Source organism: Pleurodeles waltl, chromosome 12, assembly GCF_031143425.1.
Source record: "Pleurodeles waltl isolate 20211129_DDA chromosome 12, aPleWal1.hap1.20221129, whole genome shotgun sequence".
Classification (NCBI taxonomy): Eukaryota; Metazoa; Chordata; class Amphibia; order Caudata; family Salamandridae; genus Pleurodeles; species Pleurodeles waltl.
In genome coordinates this window covers 68,302,205-68,318,588 of record NC_090451.1, presented here as the reverse complement: position 1 = coordinate 68,318,588, position 16,384 = coordinate 68,302,205, and the positions used below count along the sequence as shown (strand labels likewise).

Below are 16,384 nucleotides of genomic sequence, written 5' to 3'. Positions count from 1 at the left end.
GAGGCCTGTCAAGCGTTTTGGTCGAGGAAGACGTTAAGAGACCGAAGAGCAAGAAGACTACAAATGGCGTCAGCGCCGACAGGACAAAAACACTTGGAAGAGGAAGAAGAAACCTTTTCGATCGAGGATTCGGACTCGGACGAGGTCGATCCCGAACAGACGCCGAAAACCGTGAGTAAGACGTCGATACACAATACTCACGGAAAAACCACTAAAGCCCAGGGGACGCCACCGCCAGCAGGCCATGGCTTAACCCGAAAAATAGGTGACCGACCGTCGGCACCGAAAAAGGGCACGCATGTGCCGAAGGCATCCGACTCCAGTCGAGATACCGGCACAGAGCAGGCTCGACCCCGAGACAGCGGGTCAGAGCAATTTCGGCACTGAGAGGGCGACACCGAAACGAGTCGGCACTGAGAGATCAGTACGCCGAAGATCAAAAAAGTGTCGTCGGAACCGAAAAAGACTGCCGAAAAAGTTTCCATACCGAAACATCCGGCCTCTGAACCGAAATCAAGTTCCTACACAGAGGAACAGGGACTGTCCTCACAAATGCAAGGACATAGATTCGGACAAGAACTAGAGTCAATAGAGCCAGATTACACTCAGAGAAGGCTCCACATCCAAAAAGACACAGGGAAGATCAGTACTCTTCCCCCAATTCGGATGAAAAGAAAACTTGCCTTCCAAGAGAAAGACAAGCAGCCTCAGGCAAAGGTGGCAAGACAAGTAACCCCGCCACCATCTCCACCACGCTCAACACAGCCATCACCAGTAGCCACTCCACCACTGATGCAGTCCCCAACTCATACTGGAATGAGTCAGGATGATCCCGACGCATGGGATCTTTATGATGCGCCGGTATCAGATAACAGCCCAGACTGTTATCCAGCGAGACCGTCACCACCTGAGGACAGTACTGCCTACACACAGGTGGTGTCAAGAGCAGCGGCGTTTCATAACGTCACCCTGCATGCAGAACCGAGGATGACTTTTTATTTAACACACTATTGTCCACACATAGCCAATACCAGAGTCTCCCTATGCTACAGGGAATGCTGAAACACTCCAAACAGGTGTTTCAGGAGCCTGTGAAGGGCAGGGCCATAACTCCAAGGGTGGAGAAGAAATACAAGCCGCCACCAACATACCCTGTGTACATCACGCAGCAATTAACACCAGACTCTGTGGTAGTAGGGGCAGTTCGCAAGAGAGCGAACTCACACACCTCAGGAGACGCACCACCTCCAGACAAGGAGAGTCGTAAGTTCGACGCTGCGGGGAAAAGGGTTGCAGCACAATCAGCCAACCAATGGCGCATTGCCAACTCACAGGCCTTGCTGGCTAGATATGATAGAGCTCATTGGGACGAAATGCAACATTTCATAGAACACTTGCCCAAAGAGTTCCAAAAGAGAGCACAACAAGTGGTGGAGGAAGGACAGAGTATCTCGAACAATCAGATACGCTCAGCAATGGATGCAGCGGACACAGCTGCTAGGACAGTAAATACAGCAGTGACCATAAGGAGACACGCATAGCTGCGTACATCAGGATTCAAGCCGGAAATACAACAAGCTGTGCTGAATATGCCATTTAACGGACAGCAGTTGTTTGGGCCGGAGGTGGACACTGCTATTGAAAAACTCAAAAAAGACACAGATACGGCCAAAGCCATGGGCGCACTCTACTCCCCACAGAGCAAAGGCACTTTTCGAAAATCACAGTTTCGAGGGGGGTTTCGGGGACAGAGCACAGAACCCTCAACCTCACAAACAAGGCCCACTTATCAGAGCCAATATCAGCGGGGAGGTTTTCGAGGACAATATAGAGGGGGACAGTTCACAAAGAGTAGAGGAAAGTTCCAGAGTCCCAAAACTCCACCAAATAAACAGTGACTTCAAAGTCACAAATCCCCAACACATAACACCAGTTGGGGGGAGACTAAGCAAGTTCTACAACAACTGGGAAGAAATAACAACAGACATGTGGGTCCTAGCCATTATCCAGCATGGTTATTGCATAGAATTTCTACAATTCCCATCCAAATGTCCCACCGAAAACACACAACATGTCCAAACAACACATGGAACTCTTACAACTGGAGGTCCAAGCGTTGTTGCAAAAAGATGCTATAGAGATAGTATCAATTCATCAAAGAGGAACAGGAGTTTACTCCCTGTACTTTCTCATACCCCAAAAAGACAAAACTCTAAGACCTATATTAGATCTCAGAACACTAAACATCTACATCAAATCAGATCACTTTCACATGGTGACACTGCAGGACGTGATCCCACTGCTCAAACAACAAGACTACATGACAACACTAGACCTAAAGGATGCATATTTCCATATACCGATACATCCTTCACACAGAAGGTACTTAAGGTTTGTATTCCAAGGGATACATTACCAATTCAAAGTGTTGCCATTCGGGATAACAACTGCGCCAAGAGTTTTTACAAAATGCCTGGCAGTAGTGGCTGCACATATCAGAAGGCAGCAAATACATGTGTTCCCTTACCTAGACGATTGGTTAATCAAAACCAACACGCTAGAACGGTGTTCACAACACACAAAGTATGTCATAGAAACCCTTCACAAACTAGGTTTCTCACTCAATTACAAGTCACACCTACAACCGTGTCAGATACAACAATACTTAGGAGCAACAATCAACACAACAAAAGGGATTGCCACTCCAAGTCCACAAAGGGTACAGGCATTTCAAAACGTCATACAAGCAATGAACCCAAAACAAAAGATACAAGTAAAATTAATGATGAAACTACTAGGCATGATGTCCTCATGCATAGTCATTGTCCCAAACGCAAGATTGCACATGCGGCCCTTACAACAGTGCCTAGCATCACAATGGTCACAGGCACAGGGTCAACTTCAAGATCTAGTGTTGATAGACCGCCAAACATACACCTCGCTTCAATGGTGGAACAATATAAATTTAAACAAAGGGCGGCCTTTCCAAGACCCAGTGCCTCAATACGTAATAACAACGGATGCTTCCATGATAGGGTGGGGAGCACACCTCAACCAACACAGCATCCAAGGACAATGGGACACTCAGCAAAGACAGTTTCACATAAATCACTTAGAACTACTAGCAGTATTTCTAGCACTGAAAGCATTTCAACCTATAATAACCCACAAACACATTCTTGTCAAAACAGACAACATGACAACGATGTATTATCTGAACAAACAGGGAGGGACACACTCGACATAGTTGTGTCTCCTGGCACAGAAAATATGGCATTGGGTGATTTACAACCACATTCGCCTAATAGCGCAATTCATACCTGGAATCCAAAACCAGTTAGCAGACAATCTCTCTCGGGATCACCAACAGATCCACGAATGGGAAATTCATCCCCAAATACTAAAGACTTACTTCCAAAGGTGGGGAACACAGCAAATAGACCTTTTTGCAACAAAAGAAAACGCAAAATGCCAAAACTTCGCATCCAGGTACCCACAGGCTCACTCTCAGGGCAATGCGTTATGGATGAGTTGGTCAGGGATATTTGCTTACGCTTTTCCCCCTCTCCCACTCCTTCCATATCTAGTAAACAAATTGAGTCAAAACAAACTCAAACTCATACTAATAGCACCAACTTGGGCACGACAACCTTGGTACACAACACTACTAGACCTGTCAGTAGTGCCTCATATCAAGCTACCAAATAGACCAGATCTGTTAACTCAACACAAACAACAGATCAGACATCCAAATCCAGCATTGCTGAATCTAGCAATCTGGCTCCTGAAGTCTTAGAATTCGGGCGCCTAGACCTTACACAGGAATGTATGGAGGTCATAAAACAAGCTAGAAAACCAACCACAAGACATTGCTATGCAAATAAGTGGAAAAGATTTGTTTATTACTGCCATAATAATCAAATTCAACCATTACACGCATCTGCTAAAGACATCGTCAGCTACCTACTACACTTGAAAAAGTCAAAGTTAGCTTTTTCATCCATTAAAATACATCTCACCGCAATTTCAGCTTATCTGCAAATTACACACTCAACTTCATTATTCAGGGTCCCAGTCATAAAAGCATTTATGGAGGGTCTAAAAAGAATTATACCACCAACAACACCACCAGTTCCTTCGTGGAACCTCAATATTGTCTTAACACGACTTATGGGTCCACCTTTTGAACCAATGCACTCATGTGACATACAGTACTTAACATGGAAAGTAGCTTTTCTGATAGCTATCACATCTCTCAGAAGAGTAAGTGAGATACAAGCATTTACTATACAAGAACCCTTTATTCAGATACATAAGCATAAAGTAGTTCTACAAACAAATCCTAAATTCTTACCTAAAGTCATATCACCGTTCCACTTAAATCAAACAGTGGAACTCCCAGTATTCTTTCCAGAACCAGATTCAGTAGCTGAAAGAGCATTACATACATTAGACATTAAAAGGGCACTAATGTACTACATAGATAGAACGAAACAAATTTGCTAAACAAAACAATTGTTTGTTGCGTTCCAAAAACCTCATACAGGGAATCCAATATCCAAAGAAGGCATTGCCAGATGGATAGTTAAATGCATTCAAACCTGTTATATAAAAGCAAAAAGAGAACTGCCTATCACCAAAGGCACACTCAACTAGAAAGAAAGGTGCTACCATGGCCTTTCTCGGAAACATACCAATGACTGAAATCTGTAAGGCAGCCACATGGTCTACGCCTCATACATTTACCAAACATTACTGCGTGGATGTGTTAACAACACAGCAAGCCACAGTAGGACAAGCAGTATTACGGACTTTATTTCAAACAACTTCAACTCCTACAGGCTGAACCACCGCTTTTTGGGGAGATTACTGCTTACTAGTCTATGCACAGCATGTGTATCTGCAGCTTCACATGCCATCGTACGGAAAATGTCACTTACCCAGTGTACATCTGTTCGTGGCATGAGACGCTGCAGATTCACATGCGCCTTCCTGGGAGCCTGTAGCCGTTCTTAAGTTGAGAAAAAAATTAGACTTGTACATTTGTAAATTTGTAAATACATTACTTTTAAACACATTATGTACATACATATTTACTCCATTGCATGGGCACTATTGCTATATACACAACTCCTACCTCACCCTCTGCGGGGAAAACAATCTAAGATGGAGTCGACGCCCATGTGCAATGGAGCCGAAAGGGGAGGAGTCCCTCGATCTTGTGACTCGAAAAAGACTTCTTTGAAGAAAAACAACTTGTAAGACTCCGAGCCCAACACTAGATGGCGGGATGTGCACAGCATGTGAATCTGCAGCGTCTCATGCCACGAACAGATGTACACTGGGTAAGTGACATTTTCCATATATTTTATATATATTATATATATGTTTGATGGCGTGTAGCTGCAGATACACATACTATGCATATCCTTCCGACATCTAGTGTTGGGCTCGAAGTGTTACAAGTTGTTTTTTGTCGAAGAAGTATTTTCGGAGTCACGGAATCGATTCCGTGACTCCTCCTTTTGGTTCCATTGTGCATGGGCATCGACTCCATTGTTAGATTGTTTTCTTTCTGCCGTCGGGTTCAGACTTGTTTCCTCTCTCTCCGAGATTTCGATTTGGAAAACCTTTCTTTTCGTCGGTATTGTTTCAATCGGGTTCTCCATCTAGCATCGAACCGGTTGTACCATCGGAAATCACACAAACACACTTGGCTTGTATGTATGTGTGGTGTGTGTGTATATATAAAATAGCATAACAGTATATGGGACAGGACCTCCACCCGGAGCGCCCCCATACCCACCTGTCTCTCTGCTGGGAGTATGTAGCCATCCTTCAGTAAACTCTGGTAATGTTGTGCCGTGATACGTTGCTTACATGTGCAGGGCATTACACCATGATATGTAAACTTGACTACTTCAACTGCCTTCCATTTGATGTCTACATTATCCCTTCTCCTTGGACAGACAGACTCCCGTGACTCCCTCCTATGTCTGCCAACATTAAGTTGTTTTCCATTTATAGGGTACATTACAGACTCTTAACTCTGGTCTGTAAGGCAGTGCACCAGCCCCCCACAAAATTTTACTTTTTGATGAACTTCTCCAAACACCCCCTTCCAGGCAATAGCTTGCTGCCTACAACCATCACTTGTCATTCAGGAACCAGTGTGTCCCATCACGATTCAGGTCCTTGGCTCCACTCGGACCCCACAACTAGAACTGCTTCCCCCCAGTCTCTACATTCAAGGTTGGTCTCAAGGCTCGCCTCCTTTGGCTATAGGACCAGTAAGGGCGACAGCCTGCTTCCACCACCCTCTAACCAGCTCTCCCGACAACCCTTGCACCCCAGTGTAAACATGTAAAGCATGTGGTATATTTCATAACTGTCTCCTGTCACATACAGACCATGCCTCATCAGCACTCCTAAATGTGTCAATTCTATCATAGTGTGTCAGTTTAAAATGCCCCCATAGAGGATATTCTTAGGCCCCGCAGTCTCTTCTGCCTCGCACTTGGGTGGGTACAGTTTCCTGTGTCTTTTGTTCTTTCGAAGGTCTTTCTCCCCATGACAGCGATCAGAGCTCAGTCTGGAGTGGTTGTTTTCTGCTGCTTGTGCTTCACGCTGAGTTTCTGCCTTCATTCGGCTGACTCCGGCTCCTGTCTCCCTTCTAGTGGCCCCCGGGCCTGTTCTCCTGACAACCCACCTACGGCCCTCCTCCTCCTTTTGGTCCATGCTCCTGCTCTCCAGCCCCTCCTTTGACTCCAGCTCCTGCCCCCCTCATTCTTGTTACTCTAGCTCCTGCACCCACTTTTTTGACCCCTGCCCTCTTCCCTTTGCCTCCGCATCTGCCCTGCTCCTTGCGACCCCTGCTCCTGCCTTCTTCCCGGTGACACCTGCTCTCATCCTCCTCCTTGAGACTCCTGTCCTTGTGACCCCTGCTTCTGCTCTCCTCCTTGTGACCCCTGCCCTTCTACATGTAACTCCAGCTCCTGCTGTTCCTTCTGGCCTCAGCTCCTGCCCTCCTCCCTGTGACCCCTGTTCCCATTCGCCTCCTTCTGACCCCTCCAACTGCCCTTCTCCTTGTAACTCTCTCTGCGCCCCCCTTGCAGGTGTGCCGATGCTGAAGCCTACGAGATAAACCAAGGTGGACTCTCCAATGGCATCTTCATCAGCTTCCTGAAGAAGTGGCTGTTAGTGGACGAGAAGATTACCGTCCTCCTGGACAGGGTGGCTGAAGGTGAGGGATTGAGGATAGTGAGGGCTGGGGTGAGAGGGTGGCAGGACTGGGCGTGAAAGGGCGGCAGGGCTGGGCGTGAAAGGGCGGCAGGGCTGGGTGTAAGAGGGGCAGCAGGGGGTGAGCCTGAGAGTGAAACCCAGGGCTGGGCCTGAGTGCTGGCAATGGCTGGATCTGAGGGGATGGCAAAGAATGGCTGTGCCTGATGGGCTGGCAAGGGCAGGGCTGGAAAAATCAGCTAGGGCGGGACTTTAGAGGGTGGCAAGGGCGACGCTAAAGAGGATGAGAAAGGTTGGGCATGAAACAGCAGGAATACTGTGCATTCGGAGGTCACCCGCCTATGAATGCCAAAAAAGTTTCCTTTAGGCCAGCCCTCCTATAATTATTGTCAAGGAATTCAATAAAACCACCCACACTTCAGTAATGCTGAGATCCCAGTCTCACCTGGAGCAACCAGATTTGGTCGCCTTCTTCTTGGGAGGCAATCAGACTTCAAACCCCTCTGCCTAAACGTTTCATCTCACCTCGAGCAGTTGGCGCTGTTTGGTTGGAGTGTCACCCCTCTTTCACTTTGGTTTATTCCCATCTAAGTAGAAGCTACAGATACATTTTTCACCCAGGGGAAGTTCAGGCATTCTGGTGCTGAACACTCAAGTGTAATATTCCACAGTTCCTCTCTTCATGGAGGCACAGGAGCAGGTGAATTTTGTGTTCTGGGGGACATCCTGCTCTTTTCATTTGCTTCGTGTATTGCAGATATGGGAAGATGTGAGATCACCAAGGGGAAGCAGGCTCTGGAGCTGCGCAGCAACCTGTCCGAGAGACGGGCCCTCGCCGACAGGATTAAGACACCAGAAGGCTCTGATGAACTATCCGTCCGGAACCTGCAGTGGTCCAGGGCTCACGGTCAGTACAGCTACCGCAGCCGTGCACTCAGGGATGTAGTAGAACAGAGACGGTGCCAGGGGCCATATTACGTGTAGGGTGCATTGGCCCAGTCGGTGCCTCCAGGGACCCTTTACTGTGTGCACCAGCTGGATAGAACAATAACCCTTTTATGGTGAATATGCTTTTCAAAGTGCAGGCGCAAACTCGCACCCGTACTCTAAAAATCACATTGGTTTAAAGTCTGACAGGCTGTCTGAAGCCACCGGTCTGCCTTTCAATGCAGACAGCAGCCTGCCCCACGTTTCAAAGGAAGGCAGAGATCCCCCTGCAGGTGAGTCCAGTGAACTGTGCCTGGGTGGTCCCTTGGATGGCCTTTCCCCGCCCCCACATAAGCGTCGCAGACTGATTTGCGCCACCTCTTTGTGCAGCACAACCTGTCCACATCCTTTGCCACTTCGCCTGCATCTGTTATACGGGACGGGCACAAAGTCGCTGTGTTACCTCATTCCCTGGGAGCAGCCCCTAAGCAAACGAGGGAACACATCCTCCCCCCATTGCATCAGCGCAAAATGTGTGCGAGCAAGATCTGTATCACAGAAGGGGCTGTACAGGCATCTGCTGCCCCTTCCATAATATCAAACTTCCCATGGGGGCACAAGAAGTGGGCACAAATGTCTATTATTCCATTCCAGCATCCTGTTGTTGTTCTTAACAGCACGCACCATCCCCTGTAACATGCTACAGTTCATGGCATCTTCCATCCTCCTTGACATGCTGCTGTCCTCCATAACCTCCCCATCCATGTTCAGTAACCCCCACCGTCTTCTGTAGCATCCTTGATAGGTAACCCACTATTGTTCCTCATTCATTCTTTGTTCCCATTGCTGTTCTGAACAGCATCCTCTGTCCCATGTAGTCTGCAACAGTCCTCTGGTAATCTCTACATCTCCAGTGAGCAGCTACTGTCTTCTATCATGTCTTCACTGTCACACAGTTATGGTCCACCCAGACCATCTCTATCTGGAGTGTCTCCTGATGTTCTCAACAGCATCACAGCCAATTTGTAACCTGCTGCTGCTGTTCTCCTGACCATCTTGATTCCCTTTGACCTGCCACTATTCTCCTTAACCTCCTCATCTTTTAACACAAACCCTCCATAGGTACACCACTGTTACACATTGATACCCACTGATGCCCTCTTCTCATCCTGCATCCCTATTTCCTTGCTCATCTTCTCAGCACATCGTCCTTTCCAAATCACTGAATGAGACCCAACCCAATGGCGCTTCTTATTTTTTGAAATCTCTCCTTTCCTCCACAGTCCTCCCGGAGAGCCAACATCTGCGATTTGATTGCGGAGTTCTGGTCCAGTTGGGTTTCGCAGCCGAGTTCTCAAACATTTTGATCATTTTCACACAAATTGTGAAAATGCCGGAGGAGATTCTGAGCTGTGAAGCGAAACTGGTCTACATGCCTGAGGTGAGGAGACTTATTCCTGCCCTTCCTTGAGCTCCATTTTTTCTCCTTCATCTTCAGATAAGATGTGCAGACCTCCCCTGTCTAGCATCTTTGCAGCACTGTAAACATGAGGTTACTGTTCTCCAGTTATGATGGCTGTAAATGCATACCACTCAGGAGGGCGAAAGACTGAGCCAGTTATTGTGTAATTAGATTGGTACTTGTTGTATGAACCTGAGAAGGGTGAAAGACTTAGTCAGCTCCTTTTGGTTTCAAACATGTGACTCGTAAAGGTGAACCAGATTTCTGTAGCACACGCATTAACCCTCTGAACTATTGTTCTGGCATAATGGGAGGCAGCCAGCGGGGTCCTTAAAGTGTATGTGGATGAGATAGTTAAGAAAAAAATATATATTTGCAAACCAGTGCTTAGATGCTCATTACTCCACTCTAACCTCTCTACTCATTCGCTTGTAACTCAATAAAGAGCATCGCACTCAAGTATACAAGTGTCACTTTTTCGTATACTTCAGTGTGATACCCTAAGTGGGATAGGCATGCCAAGACATGGGTCCCGTGCACACTGTGCCACTGGGACCAAGCTGTACCTGACTGATGAGCCCTAATAAGGGCAAAACCGTGCTTGGGTTGCTTGTGTACCCGGTCAAGGAGGACCTGCACTAGACTGTTCCCATTCGAGCAGGGTCAAGACTGATTTGCATATGGCTTGGTCCAAACTGAGGTGGCATGGTGGACAAAATAATTATGCTCTGGGATGTGGCCCCACATTTACTACCAGTGGCTGAGATTAATTCAAGCAACCCATTCATCACTTCTTTGTATATTTTGATATTTAGGTATGACGATGTTTCTGTGGTCCATATTTTGACATTCAATCAATTTGTGTTTGAGCGAGCACCCAGAATTGAGCCGCTTGATCTGTCAATGAGAGAGACAGCTATTGCAGAAGGTTAATACAATGAACAAACTTGCTGTTATCTTTTGTCATTCTTTGAAGAAACACCATACTCTGTTAAGGTTCATGTGGCAACGTTGCCTTGCGGCAGCAGCCCCTCGCTTGCAGCTCGCCTTCTGCTGAGATTGGTGTCTGCTGCACCTTTGCATACCGCAGATCACCAACTCACCTTGAGCTGTGATTCACAAGTAGTTTACTTTTTCAGGACCTGGAAGTAGATCTGAAGTTTACCAACAAGGAAAGTCCAGAAGAGACGGGCAGTGAGATCTTTACTAGCAGGACCCAAGAGCTCCCAGAATGCTGCCTCTACACCCGAATATGTGGTCTGCAGAAGCTCAAGGTGCTGATGGTTATGTGTGTAGGGGAATGGGTAATGTGCTATTATTGTGAAACAGTTGTGAAGCTTAAAGTAACTATGAGCTTGCAGTCGATTATTTGTGGGGTAACAAGGGTGCTATTGACTGCTGTGGAGATCTGTTGTGTTCTGTAGTAGACTTTCATTTCTCCCCTGCGTCTTCTTGTGTAGAAGTTGTGACTTTGGTATTCTAGCACAAACACATTTGTGGAAGTAAAATGTTTGTGATGATGTTGTATCACTTTTGAGGTTCTGGCAATGACAGATGTCTGATGGTTTGTGTGCTTGTGGCCCAAAGAGCTTTATGGCACCCTTGTGTATGCAGTGTGTTTGGGTGTGTCACTAATGTCTTTTTGTGAGATAATCTGTAATTTTCTGTCGCCTACTATGGAAGGTTTGTGGATTTAATGCTTGTCATGTAGTGTGGCCTGATGGTGTATTGCTTTATCCATGGTTCGGAGAGTTTATGGATATGAGAATGTGTGTGATAATACCACATGGGTAGCCTTCAAGGTTTGCTGCATGAGAGATCAGGTCTTTTGGTATTTGAGCAGTCTTACCTTGTCAGTGAATTGTGAAACCAGCTTCCTACAGAGAGGATGCTACTGGTGGAGAAGGCAGTTTGTTCCACTTTTTAAGATAGAAATGGGCAGAACCTAGACAGCTGGCGTGCAAAGGTAGCCATGTCTGCAGAGCATTGTATTGATCCTAAAAATGAATTGCTTATCTAGTTCCAAAAGGCTTGTGATTGTGGAACTGTTAGCACTGGAAGGAGTGTTTGATCATAATGATGTTAGCAGTGAAGTTCAATTTGGTGTATGTTTTGTTTTGCTTCTTACAGTTTCTATGTTGAGTTTGGAGTTACAAGTGGTGTTTTATTCTTACTGAGAGAGTTTCCTGCTGAGAATTTGTGAGGATGTTTAAAAATGTATATTTGGTGAGCCAGGGGTTGTGAGCAGGTCTGTGGCTCTTATGGGTGACTGTGATGCAGACCGCCTAGAATTTGCGTTTGTGGTGGAATTTGTGCCTGCTATTAGGGTGGGACTGTTATATACTTGTGGATGTAATTACTGTGTGTTGATATAATATACATGTCTACCAAGAATCGTTGTTCTGTACTATAATTGTAGAATCTTGTCCTTTCTGTCCTTTGATGACTTAGTTGAAGTTGATTGTGTATTGCCCTTTAAAGGTGTAGTGATGGTGTTGCTGTTTTTGTTGGTCTGTGTATTCGGTTTTGTTGACTTCAAGTATGGTTGTTAATTGTCCCCTCTTATCCGTCTTCTAGGCTGACCTGGTCTTCACCGTCTGCCTGCAATACCGATACCATGGCATTGATGACTTTATCGAGGAATATAAGCCAGTTAACATTGGCAAGCCTCTTGTTGCCAAGTTGAACCTTCAGGCTGGTAACACATCTGTGGACCTGTCCGGTAGTCATGTCCCTATGTCTAGGCAAAGTTCCTGCTGGAGCAGCGTCGACCCCTCAAATGTCCCTGCTACCCCGTCATCCTCTGAGATGGAGTGTGGAGAGTGGACTCCGAGTACTTATTGCCTCAGTGGATCCTTGGATCTGTACGAGGCTGGCGGCCCATGGGTAAATGTACCCGAGGAGACTCAAAGTCCGGAGACCTAGAACTTCCAGATTACGCAGTGGCCGGAGACCTAGAACTTCCAGATTACGCAGCGGCCGGAGACCTAGAACTTCCAGATTACGCAGTGGCCAGAGACCTAGAACTTCCAGATTACGCAGCGGCCCAGCAGTGTTTGCAAAGCACTCATATCTGCTATTTCAGAGCATCAAAGAGTCGACCATAGAGAAGAGCGCAGGAAGGCCGAGTTGAGCCTTTGTAATTGGACATAGTTAGCGTTCCTGCCTGTTCTGTGTAGGTAAAATAACAGATAACTTTTTCTAGCTTCATGAGCCATTTTGCCTGTGTGTAATATCCTCTATTGCACTGTTTTTTTCGTTTGTTTGCACATATACAATTTTTAGTTTAAAGCTAATAAATCCAAAAGGTCCCTAGAATGACTGGAGAGCTAATACAGGTCAGAAGGTGTTGCCATTACTGGCCCTCCAGTCTCCCTCTCTGTCATAACTGCTGCTGCCCAAAAACCTTTATTTCCTCCATGTGGACCTGGAGCAAAGAACGTTGTTGGGTCTCCGAGTTACTTCAAGTGGTTGGTCTTTGATTAGGAGTGATCTTGAAGAGTGATCTTAGGACCCAGTTTCAATGTTCACGTTAATCTCTGCTCTATTAGACACATCACATCTCATTAATATGAGACTCAGACTTTACTTCATGGCAAGGCCCAGAGGCTGACATTAAGCATTCATCTTCTTAATTCCAAACCTCTGCATCTATACATAAAAGTAAAGCCATAGTGCAGCGATTCATAGCCTGTGGTCTGTGGACCCCTGGGGCTCCGCAACGCCTGCTCAGGTTGTCCGCAACTGGTTAGAGGATTAATTTTAGCAGATTGATAAATTACATGTAAATAAAAAAGAAAAATGTAAAATTGAAAATGTAAAACATTCTACAAATGTTTGGGAAGTTGCAATTGGAGACTAAACATTAAGTTGGTATTTTTCTCTTAATTCGAGGGAGCTGCACAAATGAATGAAGTTAGGATGACCGGTGGCCATAATTGAGGCCCTGACATCACCCTACGAAAAGAGAGCGCACATTAGTAGTGAAAAAGACAAAGTGATATGTTAATGTCTAGCATATTACTTCAGGGTTTTGAATTTTAAAAAAAAATTTAGAAAACACTCCAACCTTCCCATTAAAAATTCGATTCTTCTATATTTGTATGTGAATTAAAATATTTCATAATTTGGGTATTTGTTTGGTGTATGTTTGTGTATTCTTTTGAAGTCGAAATCATAGAAATTGCTTAGGCCAGGTCCCCGGCTTCTAGTAATAATTCAGTAGAGGTCCCCAGACTCCAATAGTGACCCTGCGGGGTCCCCAGACTCCAATAGTGACTCTGCGGGGACCCCAGGTACCAGTAACGACTCATTAGGGGTCAAAAGGTTCAGGACTTCTGCCACTGAGAAACCTATGACTATCCCTGATTACATTATGATATTATAAGACACTGCAATTCCTTCCTCTTTTAAACTCTGCTCCTTAGATAAAGCAGTCTGCTTCTGTCTCCTTGAGTGTAGGATGTTATAATATGTGTAAAATCATTGTGTTTTATAATAGTAATTAGCCGGTTATGGAATATCTGTGGGGCCAGGGAATTATCTTAGAAGGATAGTTTTTTGTGTTATAAAATAGTTGGAATTGTTCACCTTACTTGTTTGTTTTGCACATTTTCCTCACGTTTTTAATCTGCAGTCATGATGAGTATGCATTTTACCATTATTATTTGTGTGTGGTTGAGCACAGAGACGGTTCTTAGACCGAGCTAGAGGCTCTGCAACAGCTCCGCTATGAGACCAGATGCGCTGTAAGTAGCTGCGTTTTGGGTCTTGCATCAGGCAGCTTTAGTTTCCTGGTGACCTCATATCAACAATTCTTCAAAAAAGCACAATACGAAGAAGTGTGCAGAGTAGGCTTGCAGTAGCCCCTTAAGACATTGCCTTTCAAGTGTTTTTCATCTGTTTCTCCTTGCTGGGATAGGGTGTCTGTCAAGGCCATGATACTTCATGGATTGCTACATTTTACCATTTATTTAGGGTTTCTTGATGGGGCTTCAGATAACCCCCAGTAGACTGCAGTTGCAACATGATGTGTGGCGAGCCAGGGTGTATTCTTTTACGCACTTGTGTTGCCTCCACAAAGATATTTTAATTGCTGAATAATGTTTTTTTGTTTAGGAACTACATGCTGCGTGTGTGACTTAGACTGTCATAAAGACAATGCTATTCACCAATGACTCTTGCACATTCATTTGTATTATTAGGGTTTCTTGATAACATGTTGTTGGGTTTATGGTTCACTGACCTTCTGTAAAAAGTATCTACCATGCAACACTTCGATGTGTCTGCCTTTTAAGTTGTCAGCTTACGTCACAAAGATAACCTTCTGATTCCTTTTCATGATGCTCCTACTTGAGGGTTTATCTTACGTTTGCTGATGCGTCTGTTCAGCAAAGGAACCCCACTCCCACTGTTGTAGCCAAGATGTTGCTTCATTATGGGGTGTTTCTTTCTAGTGCTTTGGGGGGACCACGTGCAGACCATTAAACATAACAAAATACTCCCCCTAACAAAAGACAGAACGGTTGGCTTTGCCAATGCTTGTTAGTGAATGCTGCTGTTCTGTTAGAGGGGAACAATAATGATGCGACCTTGTGTGTAGGAAGACCTGGGAGGACAGACGAGGGGACATTTACACAGCTTAGGGGAATAGCTGTGTTTTTTGTCTTTGAAGTAGTGAAGAGGAACGGTTTGGGTTGGTAGAAAATAATTTTTTCCTTTCAAGAAGAGAACACCTGTGAGTGCGTATCACGGTACTGAAAAGCTTGCAGATCATTGATGTAAATAATTTATTCAGATTCATTAGCCTGATTTACAACAAAATAGCAAATGTGCACCCACAGATTTACGCATTCGAGTGAAATCAGGTTTACTCATTTCCTAAATTCGCAATATTCCCTGGAATATGCATGGATTGCTGGACTAGGCCCAGGTTTCCAAGTGCATTCTTAGGATGGTCACGTGACCCAGCCATCAGAAGGGGATGGAATAAAGTGGTCATAATTCCCCTGGCACTGTGCTTTGTCAGGGACTGCGTATGTGGTAAAAAGTCTAATTTACGTATGTAAGCACCCACAGAACCTTCTGGCATACAATCCCTTTCGGAATTCCAGACAGAAATAACTAGGGTAAATTTGGTCATAAGCATTTGTTGATACCAGAATGTACCTTAGTGAATAGGCCCCATTGTGTGTAAGTGTCTTTGGGAGTTAGCCTGGAAATCTGACGTGGATCATGCCTTCCGGCACCTACGTTTTTGTACCCCATCTATAAGTTCGTATATACATTAAAATACAAAATAGCGGGACGCAACTGAATATGTGCTGTGGTTGGCTTGAGGCATCAGGTTTATTTGTTTTCATTTATTACAATTTCAAACACTGGGCCTTATTTACGAGTTTGCTGAAAATCTCCTTTTTTCCCAGGATGTAATTTCGGGCCAAAGGAACTTGTCACACTATTCAGTTCTTTTTTTGTAAAACGCATGCATGATGTAATCAAAGCACATGTGCCAACATGTAACTGAAGAGATTTTTAATAAGATTAAGTTGGTTATTTACTAATGTTTTGCAAGCCTATTACATGGCACAATGATATGAAAAGCATTATGTTGATTTTCCTACCCTTAAAAAATAAACAGGTGCAGTGCACGAGCCCCTGAGCAACCCTTAGTAAATCTAGGCCTCAGTGTTTAAGGAATAACCCTACCACGAGCTGCATAGGTTCTGTGCGCCATCTCCAGCTGTTTTCTAGCCG

At 45.2% G+C, this 16,384-nt stretch overlaps 1 protein-coding gene across 1 annotated transcript in view; it reads left to right on the top strand.

Moving 5' to 3' along the window:
* Positions 1-14,796, top strand: part of LOC138268231 (mucosa-associated lymphoid tissue lymphoma translocation protein 1-like) — a 67,203-nt gene extending 52,407 nt beyond the window's left edge. Inside the window, exons 13-17 of the mRNA XM_069217691.1 lie at positions 7,116-7,243; positions 7,997-8,146; positions 9,450-9,607; positions 10,768-10,902; positions 12,206-14,796. Of these exons, the coding sequence (XP_069073792.1) occupies positions 7,116-7,243; positions 7,997-8,146; positions 9,450-9,607; positions 10,768-10,902; positions 12,206-12,553 (919 nt within the window). The 3' untranslated portion in view covers positions 12,554-14,796. The remainder of the gene's footprint in view (positions 1-7,115; positions 7,244-7,996; positions 8,147-9,449; positions 9,608-10,767; positions 10,903-12,205) is intronic.
* The last annotated feature ends 1,588 nt before the right edge of the window (positions 14,797-16,384 follow it).